Below are 21301 nucleotides of genomic sequence, written 5' to 3'. Positions count from 1 at the left end.
CCAGACGGCTGTGTATTTTGATATGCCAGTGGCGTACACCGTGAATGAAAAGGGTGCCAAGGAGGTGAAGGTGTGCTCTGCGGGCTACGAGAAGCAGCGCGCAACTGTGATGCTGTGCTGCACATCTCATGGACATAAACTCCCTCCTTATATGATATTTAAAAGGAAGACACTGCCTGCTCGAAAAACTTTCCCAAGAAATGTCATTGTGCAGGCAAATGAGAACGGGTGGATGACGGGTGCGATGGTGGAAGAGTGGGTTAAGATTCTGTGGCAACGGCATCCAGGAGCCTTTTTCATAAAGAACTCGCTCCTCGTCGTCGACTATTACCGTGGGCACTTGACCGACAACGTGAAGGCTGCGCTCGCTCAAGCGAACACAGACCTCGCTGTCATACCAGGCAGCATGACGGGCCAGTTGCAGCCACTTGATGTATGCATCAACAAACCTTTCAAGGATCGTCTGCGGAAATATTACACGGACTGGTTGACTGACGAAGACCACATGCTAACGGCAATGGGCCGCATCAAATGTGCGTCGCTATCGCAGCTGGCGGGCTGGTGTAGCTGCAGCGTTGGACGACATCCCAGGTACTTTGATCGTGTGTGCCTTTAAAAAGTGCAGCATATCTAATGCGCTTGACGATACCAAAGATAGTGCACTATTTTAGTGCACTGTTTGAAGGTGACAGTGAGAAGGAACGCAGCGACAACGATGTTGAATGAGCTCTGCATGTTCAGATTCAATAAATGCTGTTTGCATTTTGTGAACGCTGTCTTCGCTTTTTTTGTTCGGCCTACTTTCGAGGGAATATATATATATTTTTTTGTTGGCTTCGGACTTTAGGGGGTCGGCTTAGAATCGGGGTCGGCCTAGACTCGAGTAAATACGGTATATGACTGATTGTAGAAGCAAGCCTTGAGCATTGGAAAGAATGAACACACACATCTGTTGGAAAATGTGAACCTTTGTCGTCATGAGGCATTGCTTTGAAAAGCAAAGATCCTTGGCAAAAGCTGCAATGAGCATGCCTCATTGTTGCTGGAAGGATTTCACATTAAAAAAGTGGGGGAGGGCTGCATGACTGAGCCTTGTGTATTTTTGTATGTGAAAGAAATCGAATTCCTCGAGGCACATATAACATAGCCATACCTTTCTTCTTTCTTTTTCCATGAACGCATCTACACATGCTGATATCACGTGTATATATATATATATATATATTTCATGATGACATTGTGGAATACAGTTGAACCTCGTTCATACGTTCTGGAAAAAAAATGTGCGAGAGAACGTACTAACCAAGAAAACGTGAGATTCGAAGTAACTAAAAAAATGAATGGACTTAACTGTATTTGACATCTGCGTAATGCGAAGCGTTGTGCAAATCATTGTGCACGACGCTCGAGACACCGACGCACGTCGAGCTGGTGGCATGTTCATTTTGTTGTTCCTATTATGTAGTGTTTTAAGACGGCGACGGGAAACCGAGCATGCAGTACATTGCCAACGGCACTACGCCCCACACGCTGTAAAACAGATAGCTGAAGATGCTTATCGCAATAGGTTTGGCGGTGATAGCTATGAATGCAGCGTGCGACGACCCAGGAGGCAAATTGCTGGTACTGGAATAAGAAACAATGTGCGCCAGCGTTTTCACACGAGATGGGTGGGCGAGTATTGCGATGAAGCCACAGCGGTGGGTGGCTATATGCTGTTCTTCATCGTGCGCACCCCGTATATTTTCTTGTTTGCATGGGACCTAGCGGCGGGAAATGTATCATACAATCGCAGTTTAGCGATGTACTGAACGTTAGTGCCCAAAAGTCGTGTTTATTGGGAACTTGTAAACTGGTAAAAAATAGGTGTAGGTCTGTTGGGTGATTTTTGTATTCTCGTTCACGAACGTTGGCGCCTGGAAATCGCACGTAACAAGATTTTAACAATGAGGCCCTACTGTAAACTGTTGACAGTAGTACGTGTCCCCTGTCTACGTTTTTCCTTTTGTGGTGTGTTTGTTTTTTGCACTCTTTAATCACGTCAAATGAGCTCAAATTTGTGTATGAGATGTTTTCATTGATGCGATTGAAGTGTCTTCTTGTGCTTGCTGAGCCTGGCTAGTGGACGCTCAATATTGCTTTTTTCCTTTAAGTGCTATGTGTGGCACCCTTTTTGAACGACTGACTGACTGATGCCTCCTCTTTAGGACCGATTTGGCAACAACACAGCCATGAACATGACAGGCGTGCTGACGCTGCAGGTGATCTCTCCTGACGCATCTGTGAAAGAAGTCCCATACTTTGAAGGAAATGTGAACCAGTACCAAGTGCCTATCAGCAAAGGATGTGCAGTGGTGCAAGTAAGCATGTCTGGTGGTTTCTTTGCAAACGTGTGCAGATAGTCAAGATTAAAAAAACAAAAAATTGTGGCCCATTCCACCCTGTGAAGGTGGTTGGACAGCGAAGCTGTAGGGGGACCACCACCTATGATATGGTGACAAGACAAACAGAAAACTTTGGTAAACATTTTATTTTGTAACAAACGTCACCACTGCTTTGTGGTTACTATTGTCACGTGGTGGTGATGTTGAAGAACACAGTAGCAATATTGTGAACGACAAAACTAACTTTTATTGGGCGAACCTGTGCCCACAAAACAGGCTACACTTATAGCACAACGATAGCGGCAAACACGGTCGGCGATCGGCGAAAATTTGATCAGCGGGTCAAGCGTGTCGGCTTTTATACAGCAGTTGTCGAATGTTCCAGACTAATCGTTGGGACCCGCGTGCCTTCCACAAAGTTCTACACCATTCGCGTCAGGCGATGAAATCAGATAACACAAGGTTTGGCGACAACAGACAGTGGATAGAAGCATCGATAACTTTCCAGAAACTTCGGATACATGCAGGCGCGTCCCGCGCTGTGCGATAACATTTGTTAGGCGGGGAAACGTGGTCGCCCGATAAAGATAAGTACACGTGTCACTATAATATAAGGCTAAATTTTCAGTCGTAACTGCAGAAACGTTCTTTGCCAACGTAAGATGAATGCATGTTCCATGTGTGGATATACCAATTACTGTGGTATGCACTGTGATATACCGTGATATACGGGGCTATGAGGCATTGCATTTTTTGCTTGCTTATGGGGGTATGAGTCATTCATGATCACAGTTTTCGACATGTTGTTCTCGGGGATGCATTTTTTGCTTGCTTAGTGGATGGGAGCCATTGCTGATGGTACAGTTGAACTTCGATATATCAAATAGCTCGGTGATAGCGAAATAGTTTGATATAGCCAGTATTCAATATATAAAATCACGTAAAAAATGCATAGAGAACTTGTACAAATCAATCAATGAACCACTTGTGGCGCAGTAAATACTCACTTGAAGCTTCACACAAAGTATTTATTGCTTTGGCTGAAAGTACTGCAGCAGCTTAACCGGCTTCTTATTGGCAGCCACATGCTTAACCATGGCATCCTCAACATAGTCTAAATGATCCACAGTCAATAGCCCCTTCAGTCACGGCATCCACATTTGTGGACGCGGCCTATTTTTGCCGGTTCTGTGCAGTAGTAGCAAGGAATAGAGCACAAACATTAAGCTTAGGGTAAACTGAACATTCTGCTAACCTAAATTACCTCCATTTTACATCTCAGATATGTGTCGTTAGAGAGTACCGCTTAGGTGAAGGCACCATCGTGTTTTACGTGACATTTTATATGGAGCATGTCAGTAGCAACCTTGAAATATTTTTTTATCTTTCTTGAAATGCTTGTGGCCAATAAATAACTTGCGCCTGTATATCGAGCAGGTGATTCAATTCTTTTTATGAAGAAATGTAGCATGACTGACTTAACAATATTAAAATATTTAGTTATTTTGTAAATATTATGGCTCATCATGAAATGCACAAAGATTCATTCTATCACCTTGATTTGCTTTGAGTGGAGTCTCAAACACCCTGACATAAAATTACCTAAATTTCACACATGTACCGACAGTCGATCATAATTTGTGACTGAAGGGTATAGGTTGGTACCTTCTGCATCGCTGCAGTAGAAGGGCCAAAGCAGCTACAGCATGGGTTGAAGTTGAAAGCGGGGCAAAATCGGGGCTTGGTGAAATCAACCTAGGCAGTGTCTTCGTTTGGCCACTACTTGTGCTGCGATCTCCACATCCGTCAATCTAAGCATGTTAAAACACTGTCAGTAACAAAGTATTTAGTAGCATTTGCCATGGGGTCTATGAGTGAGCCCACTGAATGCACGCTGTCTTTGTGGAAGCAAACTGCCATTCCTCACAAGGCACAGCAGGCGCAGAGCGCGGTACCGAGGAAGAGTCAGTGCGACAAATGCAATGCATCGTTGATATTGTCAAACTAGCCAAGCCACCACTTGTGAATGCCACTACATTCAAGTGGCGCCCTCGGCACAGTCGATGTGTACAGCTATAGTGCGCAGCAGTCGGGAACGTGCCTCCTGCCACCACTGTCTTTGAGGATGTTGCGAGAAAGCTTGCCACCTTTCAACAGAGCACATGTGGTCTGGGGTGGCGGAGTTTGATACATTCATTTTATGTCCGACCCTGTGTGAAATAAAAAATAAAAAATGCGTGCGATTTTCCAGGTGATATAGAAAGTGCTCAATATATGCAATAATTCTATATGTATATATGTTTGATATATCAAGGTTGGACTGTAGTTTTTGCTCACACTTTTCTGTCCACGGTCAAGATTGTGCCTTCGAGGGGTAGCGGTGTAAGCCATTGCTGATGATGACAGTTTTTGCTCACGCTTTTCGGTCTGCAGAAATGATTGTGGCGTTAGGTGCAGCAGTATAAGCCATTGCTGATGATAATTGTTGCTCGCACTTTTCTGTCTGCGGACACAATATTGCCATTGGGGGGTAGCTGTAAACAGCTTCGCTGTGAAAGAAAAAGTATAGATTAGCTTTTCTACAGTTTTCATTTTATAAGAGAATTTGATTATTGTTGTGGCATGGGTGCAGATATTTTCTCCGCAAGTGTTGCTGTGATTTCAGAACATGATTATGTTTTTGGCCAGTCAAACTTGTTTTGCAAGAAATAATTAGTTGTGTGCAGTGTGCATTGGATACCTGCAGTGGCTTTGTCGGTTTGCCTGATTGCGTGACCATATTGTCATATTTATGTGGATGCCCAAATTCCAGAATTATGAATCTCACTGGTGGGCTCTTATCGCCCGCTGTGCAGGCTGCATGCACTGAAATCTCATTACTAGGAACTTTATAGTAACAATATGTTCAGACTAATAAACATTTGAAAAATTACATATCCTATTCCTATTGTTTTAATGTAAAAGTATTTCAGTGATGTGAATTTGAACATTATGAATATTTCTGAAGTGTGTGAAATTCTATGCTTTTTTTGTATTAGCAGTGCTTCAAAATAACGAATTTCTAACCGGAAGTATCACAGACATTTGCGACTTGCGAAAACATGAAAAATTATGAATGCCACTATCAAGAGCAGATATTCCTGGATGGCTGCGATTACAAATCTGCGTCAGCTCTCTCACCATCGCTCGCAGTAATGGCAACCCGCAGGGATAGAAACTACACATGGGGGAAACTACACAAACCAACACTGTCAGCACTGTAAAGACTGTAAAATAACACCCATTGCATCATTTACAATTGCGATAATATTGAAAGATTGAGGGGGAAAAGAACGCTGGCAAAAGGTGGGTTTGCTTAAAATGCCATCTAAACCCAAGATCGATTATTAAGTTTGTGGAAAACACAAGCAAAGTGATCAAACTTGTGGATGCTTTTAAGTATCGTGCTTCAGGGCTGTGGTAATGTTTGACGACAATTGATGTAAGTGGTGCAACATGTACAAATCTTGGATATGCCAACAATGTGCTCGCTGTACACTCTACTGAACGCCACAAGTAATATCAGTGAGCTTTATATGTAGTGGATGCGATGGCTCAAGGCATGCTATCTACACTCTGAAGGAACAAATCGTTGCGTGAATAGTCAGTGACAGTCGGCACGTGCTCAAGAATCACTGTGTCATGACCTCTGTCAGCCTCCATGGTTGTGTTTCATCCTACCGCAGATGGAACTGCCGTGTCTCACTGTCTGGTTGGCACGCGACCATATAGCTGGGCACACATTTACACAGCTTTAGCAAATCTGAGGCTTTCCGAGTTGTGCTCGCACCAGGTGATGAAGACTTAACATGAACATGCGTTCTCACTCTTATTGTGTGGCCTCTTTGTCGTTGGCATAAAAGTGTTTGTGGATGTACCGTTTGCAAATGGAAATGATTCCTCATGTTAAATTGAGTTTCTGATGACAATTTGGCGTGTTTTCGATGCATTTCAAAACAACGAACAATTTTTAGCCGGCCCACGAGATTTGTTTATATTGCACCATATAATTAGTCATGTTGGTTTTTTGTGCCCATAGAACTTGCAGATCCAAGAGAACACTGAGGGAGTGGATGGCTTCCAGTACATTCTGCGATTTACACCCAAGCTGCACAACAAGATGGCCCTTCCCAATTATGAAGTGCCATTCCTTTTCTACAATGGCAAGTACTGACAGTGAACAAGACACCCTGTAACACAGCCCTAGTAGCAGTTGTTACAGTCGGGACAATCGACTCTGTGCGTACGCTGAATTGGAGCAGTGCCATGTGTTGGTGCCATCACCATTAGCAAAAATAGTTCAGGCCAGGTATCTAGTAGTCACAGTCGCCAACTGTTAATTTTAAGGGGGGAGGCTACCCTGGAGTCTGAACTTTTTTAGTTTTTAAGATATCCGGATGAAACTTTCAGGTTACATTCACACCACTAAACTTTGAAGAACTGCAAAGTTTTGTGAAGATGTGTTTATTAGTTCCAGAGTTATTGAGGTCTAACTAGGTGGTTCATGTATATGCCTCAGAAAGAGCCTGGAGAAATCCCAGGACATCGCAGGAAGCTGAAATTCACTGTGATGATCCCTTGATAGATATCCCAGGGGGCTAACAAGCCCTTTTCTTTAATTTCCTCTCCAAAAATTGTTAACGCAACTTTGAATTTGATGTAGCCAGTAATGACCACATTCGCCAAAAATTAATTGCTTATTATAAATTAACTGCACAAGTTTTCAAAAAAACAAGAGAAGCTTGTTATACCCTGGCAAAGTCATTCAAGAACAGAATAAAAAAGAATGGGCCACAAATCTGAAGAGTGGTTCTTGAGATATCTCCTTCCCCAGCACCACTACTAGCGAAAAAATCCATTCTGAGAAAACAGGCCTTAAAGTTGAACACCTGTGTTCTTATTAGAAAGCTCCTGGCTTCTAATTAGCTCTTGCGGCTACAGGCACACTCAATGTGTCGGATTCTCGACTGGTGACAGCCGACAGCACAGTTCCGCCGCTGCAAGCATCTACGCAGTCGGCACTCACTGCAGAAGATCGGAAGTCTGATGTTTGTACAAGTCGCATATCATGCTTCCGCGCACCAAACATCTTGGGCTTGCACCAGTGCATCTTACACTGTCTTGGGCTTCGTTGCCGGCATCGCATGCAACAAAGAACTAGAGAGAAAAAAAAAAAAAGAAGCTGAGAAAATAATTTTAAAAAATAGCGCAGCTCGCAAGCAGACTTCTGTTGAGGCAGATGGAACAAGGGGGCAATCACGGCGTGAGTGTGGCGGGCGCGGTATCGAAGGAAGCAGCCGCCGCCGCCCGTGCACCAGCCAATGGTAGGCATGCTTTAGCTCGCGGGATTTGAATGCGCTGCTTTGGCCAATCAGTGCTCTGCATCGCATCGCGGGAAAACGCCAATAGCGCCTCAACCGCGCCGACGATGCCAAACAGAGACAAAGAACGGTCAAAATGATACCAAGATGGTGCTGGCAGGCCGCATGGGCCGGAAATGGCGCGTGCGCGCGAACTTTGACTTCATTTCGGTATTTGCGCGTGTTTTGTGGACCGCTGTGGCCTCAAAAGTAGAGTTTGTTTTTTTATTTGTGGTTGAATTAGGTGGTGATAATTACAGAACAGGTAGTTTATGGGTCATACAACCCAAAAATATTGCTTTTCAAAAAATGACTTTTTTGCGATTTTTCGATTTTCGAGGGCTATGTCCCCCCTTAAGTTATCCAAAGATTGTCCAATAAAGGTAGCACATTCCTGCAGCGAAATTTTTTGCCTAGGTTGCATTTTTTTGTGTGTTCGGTGATTTCGAAAACCGCTTATTTATACCTTTAAAGGTATAAATAAACATTTCGTTTTTCAGTGCCGTTTCTCTACATCAGTTGTTTTTTATCATAGGTGGCAAATTTGGTTTCAGAGCTACAAAAATATGTTTGGCAGCTTTTTTTCTTTTTTACAGCAGTCGAGATATAGTGATGATAGGTTGTAACGATTGGATTTTCATTCTTCTTGAAATCGTTATATATAGACTGCACTGTAGTTTAGCCTTTATGCATTGCCGACGTCCCTGAATCTAGCACTTCGGTTATATCGTCCTTGCTCTTCAATATCATTGAGAATTAACTCATTGCTATCACAAAATCTTCTGCTATGGATGAATTTTTTCTCCCAGCTTTGACGTGTGCAGTAATCATGCCTTGGCTTCCAGGGATAAAAACTTCTGCTTCTTTGTCAGCTGTGACATGCTTTCTTATGTGTTGGGAGACAATCTCCTATGGCGACGCAATCCTATACTTGTCACATCCTACAGGTGGCGCACCATTCCAGAGTTGTACTTTACTCCGAACTGGCTCACGCTGTTCCTTCTACCATAGTTTCCCATGGCTTCTGCTGTTCTCAGCCAGCAAAAGCATGACTTTCGAGATCTGTGTCTGTCACCCAGGGGAGGCCGTCGCTGCTTTTCAGTTGTACATCGGACCCATTCTCACAACTTTATAACAAATGTGTGAACAGAAATATAAAAGTAAAATTATCGGATGTATGCAGATCGCTTTCTTGGAGCTTGGATGCTCCTTGATAGGAACATGTGGCATCATCATCACTACCAAGGCATGGTGGCTTTCTGTTTTGTTTACGTTGCTTCATGGACCAAGTGGCGTCACAAGCTTGTATTTTTTACGCTATCAAGATTGGTTGTTTGCCAGGGCATGTGACAGCAGTTTTAGGTGAGCTGTAATTTAAATAGTTTCCTCAGGTCTGCGCTATGAAGAAATTTTGTTGAAGTGAAATTGTGTCCGTGAAGTATTTAGTCCTAGAGGAAATTTCGATGCATTATGTTGTGTGCGACATCGACAGGGAATGAAATCTTTGCTGAGGTGATTTCGTTGATGCGGACCTAATTGTGCTGGGGTTTGACGGTACTTCTGTCTGTCAGTAGCAATAGCATGACAGTGGTCAAGATACAAGATGCCTTCCACTTGATTCTATTCCACCCTTATCATCCACCTTTCATGGCCAGCTGTTCCCATTGTTAACGTGCCTGGAGCATCGCTCTGACTACTGACGAAGTGTGAAAAGCCTGGGCCTTGCTAGAAAATCACGACCACAGAATGTCTAGGCCACAGGCAAGCGTTTGTGCACGCTGCAACACATTGAAAAGCTTTAGCCGTATTCTTGAACAATCATTTTTGAAGATGCAGTAGACTTCCGGTAATTCAACTCAGGTTAATTCCATTTTTTGGTTAAATCGATCTTAACCAAAGGTCCCAGCCGGTGCCTATGCATTTCTATGTGTGTTTGTTATTTCAATCCGAAAATTGGCATTTGCTGGATAATTCGAACTTGATCAGTCACCTCGTACGTACCTGACCTATATGGTGACTCCAATAACAACCCATTTAGTGGCAGCATCCGTCTCAGCTTAGGGTACAGTGAATGCATTTAATACAGGTCATCCTCCGTCAGAAACACCTATTTGCTCCCCACCCTGGGCAGATTTTCAAGCAATAACAGTAACTCACAATGTCTAAGTACGGTGCTTACTAGATTCCAATGGGTGCCTTTTGTTTTCCAAGGAAATTGGGCTGAAGATTGCCTTTGTGGTGCAGTTGGATATGAAATCAAAACCACCTTAGCAGGGTTATAGCGCTTGGCCACATAACATGGCTGTATTGCAGTGAAGATAACTTAAGAAATCCGGCCATCATTTCAAAACATCGGATGCACGTTAGATGCTACTTTGGTTAGGAACTTAATAATTTTTACGTTAGTTTTATACTTTGGACACATGGGAAATTGGCATGCGTTTGATTCGGAAGTGTGTTAAACTCGAGCAAATACTTCCAAATAAACCAGCAGTGTGTTCAGGTGTCTTTTTCTGCATCTTGTATGATTAGGCCTGTTGGATGATTCATTCTATTTTGTCGGTCCTGTTGGGGTCGAATGAACAGAAGTCAATTGTACTTTCATTTTGGCAGACCAGGGCTTGTTAAGCTCCTCGGCATTTTACTCTGGTCTCTTTGTATATTGCATTCTGCATTATGCCAGAATAAAGTATTATCATTCTCAGGATGTTTTGCATTACTAGCACTGGATGTGTCTGCCGATGGCAGAATTTCCACACTGTAATGAGGCAGCATGCTTTGCACTGTGTTAGTAATGCTGTCGCTCGTAGATACCAATGCACCTTGCGGTAGGCACGCAACATTGAAGGTATCCTCGAAATTGACGATCCGAAAATACCACACCCCTATTTGGGCACTTGCAGAATAATGTCACTTATTTTGGTGTTAATCTGGTATTTTGTACTCCCTGTTATTAAAACATTTTGGTGGTCTCCATCGAGTCCAAATTATCGGTGGGCACTGTACTTAGATTTGGATGCACATTAAAGAACACTAGGTGGTGAAAAATTAATCTGGAGTCCCCCATTACAGTAGACCTCATAATCGCATTGTGGTCCTAGCATGTGAAACCCCAGAATTTAATTTTAAAACAAAAGGGCGATAAGTGGAATCCAAATTTACTCTGTACTAAAGGATTACAAATCACTATTTCTCTTTCTTACCATCAAAATCTGGTGAGGAAACGGTCAAGAGTATTGCGTTTTGCTTTTCTTTTCTAAGTACGAAAATCAATGCGCGCATTACAATCAAAGCCATTGCATCTTCAATTTCAGGCGATTAGAAAGTTCTTTATATGGTAGATTTTACCAAACTGAGTTGAAGCATTTGCACAGCCTTGAAATTTTTCATGAATGCTGACCAACCTTTCAGGCTCCACAGTGATGGTAAATCATGCAAATTACCAGCAGTCGGAAATACTGGATTTGCCCTAAAATAAATTACTTTATTCGAAAAAAAGCCAAGAAAGGTGTGCCATAGTCACGGATCATCACTTTGAGAGGTGCCTTTAAATTCGCGGGACTATAGCAAAGATGCATCGGCACCTAGGAGTGATGGCATTCGTGGCACAGTACTGAGCATGCTATATTATGCGTGACTGGTGCAAGACGCATTGGCGTCTGCGAGTGACAGCATTCTTGGCACAATGCCAAGCACTCTGTCTTATCACATTGTGAAAATGCTGCCACCCATCGACGCATCTGGTGCTTGTCACGCGAAATATTGAAAAAATGAAAGTACATTTAGAAAGTGATGGTCTAAGATTAAGGCCCAAGTTTGTCAACGCATGTTACCGTGTGCACATACACTTGCCCTTGGCCTAGACGTTCCGTGGCCGCTATTTTCTAGCAATGCCTTTTATGCTATTCCTTTTGACATATTTCAAGTGTCAGTAATCAGAGAGACGCTCCGTACGTGTTATCAATGGGATCAGCCAGCCATAAACAGTGGATGATAAGAGGGGCGTAGAATGGAGCAGAAAACATTGCTGTAAGATTGAAGTCCCTATCTCGACCATTGTCATGCTCTCGCTACTGGTAGGCAAAAGTGCAATCAATGCATGCATTGAATTCTTATTGGCAACTTCTAGATCGACTAGGCTTTTCTAGGTTCAGTTTCGTGGAGGAACAGCGACATGGCCGATAACCATGCTGGCAACGTCTCAGAATAAAAATATCCCTATTTTGCTTGGCTCGGTGACAATATTTGCTCACAATTGTGCAGTCAAAGTCTGAATTATCACACGACTTGCTGTAAGGTGCCCAAAATTTCGGTTGTTCTTATAAATTAATCCTTTCAGATGTCAATTATTTCTCTTAATATCTTTCACTGCATTTCTCACATATTTAGAATAAGCTGCTGAGTGTATCAGGAAATTTCAATTTACTGAGTTTTGTGAAGTTTACAGAATGTGGACTTCATGCAAAAACTTGCTGCAGGAGCATCAGATATGAGAATACCAACTATATAATGTCTAGCGGGCTTGAAATTGCAGCTATCGAGCCACTAAAGAATTATGCCTGGTGCAGCACATAGTGAAAAACAATGAAAGAAGTGAACGTGCTACATAAAACAACATACTCACATAGAGCAAGAATACCCAGCCATCTACCTTCCCACTCGTCTTACTAAAAAAGTTTTGCAAACGTTAGTCAATCTTGCAGCACAAGTCCAGTTGGAAGTGTTTCAAGATGTGCAAAACATTTTAACTATCATTATTTTCATCATTGCTTTTGCTGTTGATGCGCTAATATTGTTGTACACAATTGTGTATACAGTGCCTTAATGGCTAAGTCTATGGGGCTAGTGGTGGTGCCGGGGAGATCTCCTAATAATCAAACATGTCCGAACTATTGGTGTCCAAATAATCGGTCATTGGCTGTATTTAACTGCATAACTTGAGCAGCCAGTGTGCTACTTCCCGGTTAATTAAAAAACTTAGCTGCAGCTTCCAAGCAACACAACAGGACTTTCGATTTAAGAGGCTCTGACTAGCACCTTAACCCTTTAACTGCCAATTTAAATTCTGAAAAATGTACCAAAATTGCCAATTTTTTTAAGTAGTCATAATTTTTTCCATGCAATTCTGATTCTGAAAGTATATTACATCATTGATTTCTCTTTAGAATCAGCACAGAAATTAAAAAACAAGAAAACCGCTGTTGAGGGTGGCTTTCCTTCAATGCATGCCATGGTAATGAGTCTGAGCATACTGAAGGCAGCAAGGAATGCCTCGTTCAGGCTTGTGATAACGGGTCACAGCTTCCATAGCCTGGGGTGCTGCGGATAGGTAGCTTCATCCACGGTTTTCAAGTTGGTGAAATGAAGGCAGCGCATCAATGCACTGAAGCGGTTGTTGCTCATGGTCTTCCTGAACCTGGTGTCCCCAAAACTTCCTTTGTTGACCAATACATCTCAACTTGAGGTTCACCGACAATACCCTGAAATATTATCAGTGCAAGGAAGACCATAATCTCATCGCGTCTACCGGTTTCCATGTAGAACCCCGAGCAGCAAAGTACGCTATCGCATAAGGGTTTGTCTCCATGACGATTAGGCCAATGATGCCCTAGTCAAAAAATACATGAAACCAGCCGAGAATGTCATTCTCGTCAGTCGGCTGCCGCAAGATTCCGAGCACTGAAGGGAAACGGTAGAGGCGTAGGTGGCGGGTTATTGGTATTCACATACTGCCACACACGTGCACTGCTCGGTGCGTCAGTGTCGTTGTCGTCAACATCATCTAAAGCAATATCCAGGGTAAAGACAACGTCTGAGTCGCTGTCGGACACAAATTCCATGTCGTCATTAACGTTGCTTTCTGGACTGCTCCAAGAAGCACCTCTTTTTCTTTTAGTATCGCCGCCTCCGGCATTCTTCTTGCGAAGCGCCATTATGAAGTGTCTGTTGCCAGGCTTAAAACATGTGCGAAAGGCACGAAATGTGGTTTTTCGTAGACTACCGCCATCTAGGGTTGAAAGTTGCCAGCAAAACAATTGACAACCGTGATACGTCTTTGGCACCAGGAGGAGAGGAAAATCAGGCCGGACAAGTGTGACTCATCGTTGGTGATATTGATACAAACTCGTGTGATGAGTACAGCTCGGGGTTGGCGGCTACAGGGTTAAATTCACTTCAGAAACACCAGGCCATGCAACTTTCCACCTTCGATTCAGCTCCAAATATGAGAAATGGCAGTGCGTTCTCAATCCACATGATTGGCGCCATGCATTGTTGGGTCTCATAGGTGGCATGCTGCCACAGCTTTTGTCTGCACATTGAAGGCCATTAGTTTGCACATTGGAAGCTCTGGAAGCAAACTCAGGAGCCAGAAACAAGTCATAGTCTTGTGTCCCATCTATACCATGCACCTAGTAACTGTTTTGATATTGAAAAGTGATGCAAACGCACCTTTGGTGAAAATAAGAAGCTATTATTTGTAGTGATAAAACTGGATATGCTGTTCACAGTTTATGTGGGATTTATAATTTCAATTGTCACTCAAAGTTGCGAACAACGTTAAGTCGCAATGCTCTACTTTGAAACTTTGCTACTTGTGTTGCAGGGCCACCTCGTTACTGCAAATTAATGTACATAAGTGGGCTCTTATGAAACTGCACCATATGTACAGTTAATACATTCTTTATATTTTATTGTTGTTAGTGCTTCATTTTGTGTATTTTACAATTTAAGGAAAGTTTACTCCTGTCAAGCTACACTGCCTTCGGGGTTCTGAGTGGAACAGCAGAACTATGGTGTGCCTGGTTGCATGGCAGCACACATTAGGCCATTTTGCATACCATTTCAATGGATCCAAGTTTTGACCACATATGCTAGCTAAAATTCTTCACTCTAGCTCGCTCAAGTTTCCAAGAAATCACATGCTTCTAAAATTCAGAGCGCACGTGGCTATGGCAGCATGCAGAGCTGCACATGGTCTAAAAGCGTCATTTTGCATTTGAAAAATTAGCTTGTATTGCGTAAAAAGTTGATTTGTAGATACCCTGAGAAATTGGGACAAGAAAGCATGTAGCAATTCTTACAGAAATATCAGCTTGTTATACAAAAGACTACTTCTCAAGGCTAGGGCTGCACTTATCTGCTTCCTGTTCATGCCACATGGATGAACCTTTTTTCTTTCTTTCTTATGGTACTAATATTATCCCTTTATTCTGGTTTTCACGGTACTTCAGGGAGTAGCAGACACAGGGAAATAAAGGTGTGCAGCCTTCATATCATGCTTTATGGCTGATCTTTACATTTTCTTGTTTTTGGATAATTGGAAGTCCTGCTTAAAGATGGGTTATTTCTTGGTTGCAAGACTGAAACAATGAGGTTTTACTCTATTGAGGTTCGATTGTACCACCTTGATATTTGCAAGGTGTAAGAAGTATTACTTAAAAAATGTTCCAGTTTTCTTCTGCTAAATTCTGATTTTCCAATTGATTGATGCACGAACATTCACTTGCACATGTTTTCGTAATGCAACCTCTCTTCTACCTTTCACTTCTTCCAGATGCATCAAAGCAAGAAGAGATGGTGAAATTGACCAAAAAGAGGACAGAGCTGCTGAAGCAGCTGCAGACTTTTGAGGACCTGTTCCAGACAACTGAGAACATCTACATTGAACTTGAAGGTAGGATGCTCTTACTGCTGTTTTCAGACCTCTTGTGTACTTTAATGCTTGCTGTTTGCAATGGCAAACTCCTGTGACTCTAAGGAGGTTTGAAACATAGACACTTCCATGAGTGTCGGACAAACAAAATGCTTCTTGGAGCTTGCGCAGTTGCCTCTCTGAACATGCTTATGCTGGCTGGCAGACTCTAATAACTGTTGCTGTTATCCAGAAATTCTGACGCTGCCATTTCTAACTGGACCTATAACATGGCCCCTGCTACCTGCTGCACACTCCATGTCTGTGCTACTACTACTACTACAGAGATGACAACATTCCTGGTCCCATAGGCTATGATCATGGCAGTCTGCAGACTTGCAGTACTTGAACCAAGCACCAAAAAGTGGATTGCGCAATAAAATCTTGTTGCATATTCACCTACAACATACAAACAGTCGATGCATCCAGTTGCTGACCGGTAAATTGGACACGATAATACGAACATGCTCAGTAATTCGGACAGCTTCGCGGCACCGCCACTGGCCCCATAGACTTAATGTGTAAAGATGACCGATATTTCAGACAGCTGCCAGTTCTGCATTCTATTATCCAGACTCGGGCCGTGGCTGTAGTTACTATACGCCAACTCTGCCACCGTTATCTCCTCTGGCAACCTCAGTGAGACATCAAATATGGCCTCAGAGATTACATGCTAGATGGTAATCTCTGAGGCATTGCCTTGGTCGCTGCTCTATTCCTCTGAGATTTGATTGCAACTGCCAATCTTGGAGGCTTTACCTTAATTGTGAGGTCGCTTCAGCATTGTGATCATCATATCCTTTTCCGCCACCTCTGCACATGGCCCGCTATCGCCATTCTGTTTGTTGAGTTTGCCTTATGGATAGCATTGTGCTATGCTGTGCTTATTTGTTTAGTTTGTGTTCCAGGGACCGTTCTGCTGACTCAAAGAGTTCTTTTTCATGAAGTTATAGATAGGCCGCGTCAAATGGCACCGATGGTGCCAAATGAGTTTTGAGTCGCAATCCGAATGAGCCCGACTCCGCAACTGAAGAGGCTGAACTGCCGCCTACCACAACGAGCTCAAATGCGGACATCATTGATGACCTGCTAGGCTGGGATGTGCCAATTCCTGCCGCCGTTAAATTTGAAGACTTCGCAGACGTTGACAGCGCTGTTTTGTCATGTGCAGAACTGAACGATGATGAAATAATTGAGCAAGTTCTCTCAGCATCAAACAGCGACTCTGACTCACATGATGATGTGCCATGTGCTCTGGAGCCTTCCACCTCCGGATCTGACTGAAGCCTTTGCAGTCCTTGCATCGGCGTACAGTGAACTGAAAATAAGCAGAAATACAGGTGGACGTGGTTGCACGTAAGCTGAAATACGTGCAGCAACGCATCGACCATTTGTGCTGTGCACAGGGGTCTTACAACGTAAATAAAGTGATCTTTTTTTGGATGCATTCATTTTTTCGCACGTTCGATAGTTAGTACTTATTTACGTTCCCCATGGAGTCCGAATTATTGGTTGTGGACTGTAGTTATGTAGATTCACCTGCCCAACTTCCATAGAGCCCAGTGCATTGGATGACCCTTGAAATTTTTTAGAGGTGAACATCTTCTTGACTGAGGAGTGAAAGATACATATGCAGATAAGCTGTTGTCAAAATGCATGCAAGATGTGCCCCAGCTATTTAAATCTGCATCAGTCAATTTTAGTTCTTCCTGTGCGCATGTAGCAGTAGTAATGAGTCAAGGTGCTGGTCTTTCCTCTTTGCTAGCTTTTCTTTTATCATGACAATATGTGGCACTGCAGCTCTCTTAATCTCTGATCTATTTTCTTTATGCTACCAAGATGATGGCTGTTGCAATACTAAAAAGCCACGCAATCCATTGTGCAATGGCACCTCCTGACGCCTGATTTCTGTCTTTTTGTTGACAGAACATTACAAAGGTGTGATTTTCTCATCTTGTACAGTCGACCGAATTTTTGGACGTGCCCAATACTTCAGACGCCTTCACAACACCCTATACAGCCAATGTACAATAACATCTGAAATTTCAAAAGCTGAAGCCCTTCTCCATTCAATTTTCCGGACTGTTTGCTTGGACCTGAGGTCCAAAACATCATTTATTGAAGCAACTACCGTTGCCATTTTGATTATCTAGCAGTCTTGAACTGGTGCTCTCACACTTCGATCTGCTGGCAGCCGTAGGCACCGCAGCAATGCTAGGCATAGCTGCTTCAATGTTCGCTACTTAGCTTCCTGCTATTTGGTGCTGTGTTTTAGAGCGCAGATCTTAGGTGCCTGTTCCTGCGTTGAGCGCTGGCGTTCTTGGCGTAACCGAGCGAATAAGCACAGCGATGGATGAAAGAGCAAGAAGAGTGTGAGGAGAAAAGTGGAGAAGGAGGGTATGATGAAAGCCCGAGAAAGAAAGTGTAGTGCCATGCAAGACTGGCTCTGGGGCAACGAGTGCTACGAGATGGTGCCAGAGTAGCGCGCCATCGTTTGTTCACCTATGACGCCATCGATAAGGCATGCGACAAGCACGTCCGCTGATACTGTATATGAAAACGAAGCGCTGCATAAGCAGAGGTCTGTCTCCTGCAGCTGCTGTGAATCATGCCCTCGCATCGCCCATGTGTCACCCACAGGCTGCCTCTCATGATCTGTCAATTAGCGAGGTAGTCGTATCACACTTCATTCCGTTTGCAATGTGACGCACGATACAGGTTGTCAGTGCCAGCCTCGCTGCTAACAGCGTTCTCTTTCTAATATAAACAGTGTACCTATATAAGCATAATACAAAATATTGACATGCATGCTTCTTTTATGTCTAGAGCTGCGCTCAAATTTCGCATTAGGGAGTGTTGTAATCGTCGGTGAATTTCTTTTTTTCTTTTTTGAGTGGATTTGTCATGTTCAACAATGGTGCTGACTCCGCATTCGTAATTCTCGTTGATAGCTTTGAAGCACAGAAAGCATGGCAGGGGTCAAGCATTGCATAATGCCAGTGTTCACAAGTCAGCTGCGCCAAATACAGTGACGCACTTAAGCAACGAAATGTATTGCAGTGAAGCATACCAAGAGTGTAAAGGGGCCACTGTCACAAGAGACAGTCTGCACTCTTTACGTGCGTGCAGCCGGCACCTCTTGTCACAATGTGATCACTGATACATCTAATAAGAGCACTGCCAGGCCTTCAGAGCTATTTCACACATGCCCGTGATGATTTGAGCGTTCGGAGGCAGTAAAAGGCATTCATTCACTTTTTCGGACGTTTTCATGGTCCCTATGTAGTTTTAAAAATTGGACACTGACTGTACTTCACATTTCTTTCTAATATTCCCTAATGTAATTAACAAAGGGAAAATCAGTCATCCACTCGTTCGTAGCAGTTGCTACAAAGGAAACCGATACGGGTTCCTCGAAAGAAAAAGCCTCGCAGTTGAAGAAAAATTCGTCCTGGTCATTCCCCAATGTGATAAAGAAACACCTGAGGATTGCAGGAAATAATTTTCTGCTGTAACCATCGAAGGTGATCTTCAACGTTAGCAATAGTACTGTGGGACCGCACTATTCAGGAATCATGAAACGTGTAGATCAGCAGGCACACGAAGTGGCAATCTCACTGCCAGCCACAATGCCAAATGATACCGTGACATGGTATATATTGGTTTCACCGTGGTATATATTGGTTTCACAGGACCCTAGTACACCAAAACCCATTTGTTTTAAACTCGATAACCTGCGAAAAGTGGTTGTTGTACAGTGAAACCTCATTACTCAGTACAAACACCACATTAATGGACTTTTCAGATTAACGAAGTTTACAGAAATGCCCTGCTGACTGCATATAGCTTCAATTTAAAAATATTTCAGTACTACAAACTACATAACACCGAACTTTCAGAATAACGATTGTTACTCAGTTTCCATGTCAGGTTAACAATGCCTCAGTACTATGAACTAATACAGTAAGACCTCCTTGGTACGTTCTCGTTACATACGTTTTCCCGCCGCCAACGTTCACATTCGAGAAAACAAAAAATGGCTTAATAGAGTTATGCTAATTTGTTACCGGTTCATACATTCCTGGAAAACACAGATTTTTCGGCACCAACATTCAGTATGTCGCCAAATTGCGATCGTGTGATACGTTTTCTGGCCACTAGATCCCATGTACAGTTAAACCTGGATATAACGAACCTCTATGTAACGAATTTCCGTATTTAATGAAATTCTTTCATTCCCCCACACCACCCCCATAGAAGCCTATGTATTTCTGACCTCCACATAACGAAGGCATTGTGGCAGTTGACCATGTTGTAAGCGTGCTTGTGCTTCACAATATTGATGCTTATTCGCACATAAATTATGCTTAACGAATTTTCGACGCTCATAATTTATTATCATGAGCAGTAGCTCTATCAAAAATTTGGGTGAGTAATGCTTAACTTCTGTAATTGATGAATAAAGCAAGTGGCTCATCGCAAGAGGAACGCATGCAATCACAGCGAGCCAGAGCAGTTGGTCCAGTATGGTCAGACAATTGGTCCAGTGCTGCAGTAATGACGATGATGAAAGTAGCTCCCTTATGCGGTGAAACATATCAGGAGTGAAAAGGGGCCATTGTCACGGAACGTTGTACGTGTCCCTTTATACACGTGAACATGCGTTGTCCCTGGTCATAGTATGAATGCCTAGACATCTAATAACTGCACTGGCAGTTACTATAAGGAAGTTATAAGTTTTTATAGTTATAGTATAAGCAAGTATTAGAAGCAGGAAGCTGTCTGTTTGGGCACATATTCAGTGGGCCATTTTGTCTGCTTGGCAAGACAGCAGCCAGCACATTCCATATAGTGCAGAATATAGGTCGAAGTTTTTTCCAAAACATATTACTAAAAGGTCACCCCTCGACTTACATACCGGCCCTTGGCACAACCTGAATAGTTGTCTGGCAACATGTATGAGCGCCGACCTGTGGGCATCCGCATCGATATCGCCTCCTTGGTGACCGACGCGGTCCAACTTTAACGCGGCCTACGCAGTTGGACCGACGCCATCTTCCCTTTTTGTGCAGCAATCGTTCCTGGCATTGCTAATTTTCCGACAACCCGCAAAATGAGTACGAGTACTCGATGTCAGTTCACTGCGGGGTTTAAAAAGAAAGTCATCGAATATGCTGTAATGCATGGGAACTTGTCCACCCAGCGGCAATTTGGCGTCTTGGAAAAAAGCGTTTGATACTGGCAAACGCAGAAAGTCAAGCTGTCTGCCTGCAACATGCGGAAGTCGTCCTTTCGCGGACGCCGCGTGATGCACCCGGAGCTTGAAGACAAGGTGGTGGATTTCGTCCGCGAGCATCATGCCAGATGTTTGCCCGCGACAGAGGAACTCCTCCGCATCAAAGCTATCGAGATCGCCCGAGAATCCGGGCTGCCCAAGGAACAATTCAAGGGCTCCATTTACTGGGTTCGTCGCAAGGGATTCACACTTCGAAGGCGCACATCAATCTGCCAGAAGCTGCCAGAGGCATACGAGGACAAGCTGGTCTAATTCCAGCGCTATGTTATCCGTCTCCAGCAGCAGCATGGCTACATGTTGGTTCGGCAACGCTGATGAAACGCCGGTGTGGTTCGACATGCCGTCGCCCACCACAGTGTGCGAACGCGGCGCAAAAGAAGTCAAGCTTCTTTCTACAGGGAACAAGCATTCGCGCTTCACGGTGATTCTCGCGTGTACTGCAGACGGCAGAAAGCTGCTCCCATACATAATCTTCCAGAGGAAGATGCTGCCGAAAGAGGCTTTTCCACGGGATGTTGTCGTTCGCATG

General features: G+C 43.5%; 1 protein-coding gene across 2 annotated transcripts in view; it reads left to right on the top strand.

Annotated features, from left to right (window-relative positions):
• The window catches only part of LOC126521661 (structural maintenance of chromosomes flexible hinge domain-containing protein 1-like), a 383191-nt gene that overhangs the window by 279279 nt on the left and 82611 nt on the right, over window positions 1–21301 (top strand). For both annotated transcript variants that reach the window (XM_055065801.2, XM_050170378.3), the window contains exons 38-40: window positions 2208–2360; window positions 6463–6586; window positions 15339–15458. In XM_055065801.2, the coding sequence (XP_054921776.1) occupies window positions 2208–2360; window positions 6463–6586; window positions 15339–15458 (397 nt within the window). The remainder of the gene's footprint in view (window positions 1–2207; window positions 2361–6462; window positions 6587–15338; window positions 15459–21301) is intronic.

The sequence above is a fragment of the Dermacentor andersoni genome, chromosome 6 (genome assembly GCF_023375885.2).
Source record: "Dermacentor andersoni chromosome 6, qqDerAnde1_hic_scaffold, whole genome shotgun sequence".
Lineage (NCBI taxonomy): Eukaryota > Metazoa > Arthropoda > Arachnida > Ixodida > Ixodidae > Dermacentor > Dermacentor andersoni.
Note: the sequence above shows the minus strand (reverse complement) of the source record. Positions and strands in the feature narration are given on the sequence as shown.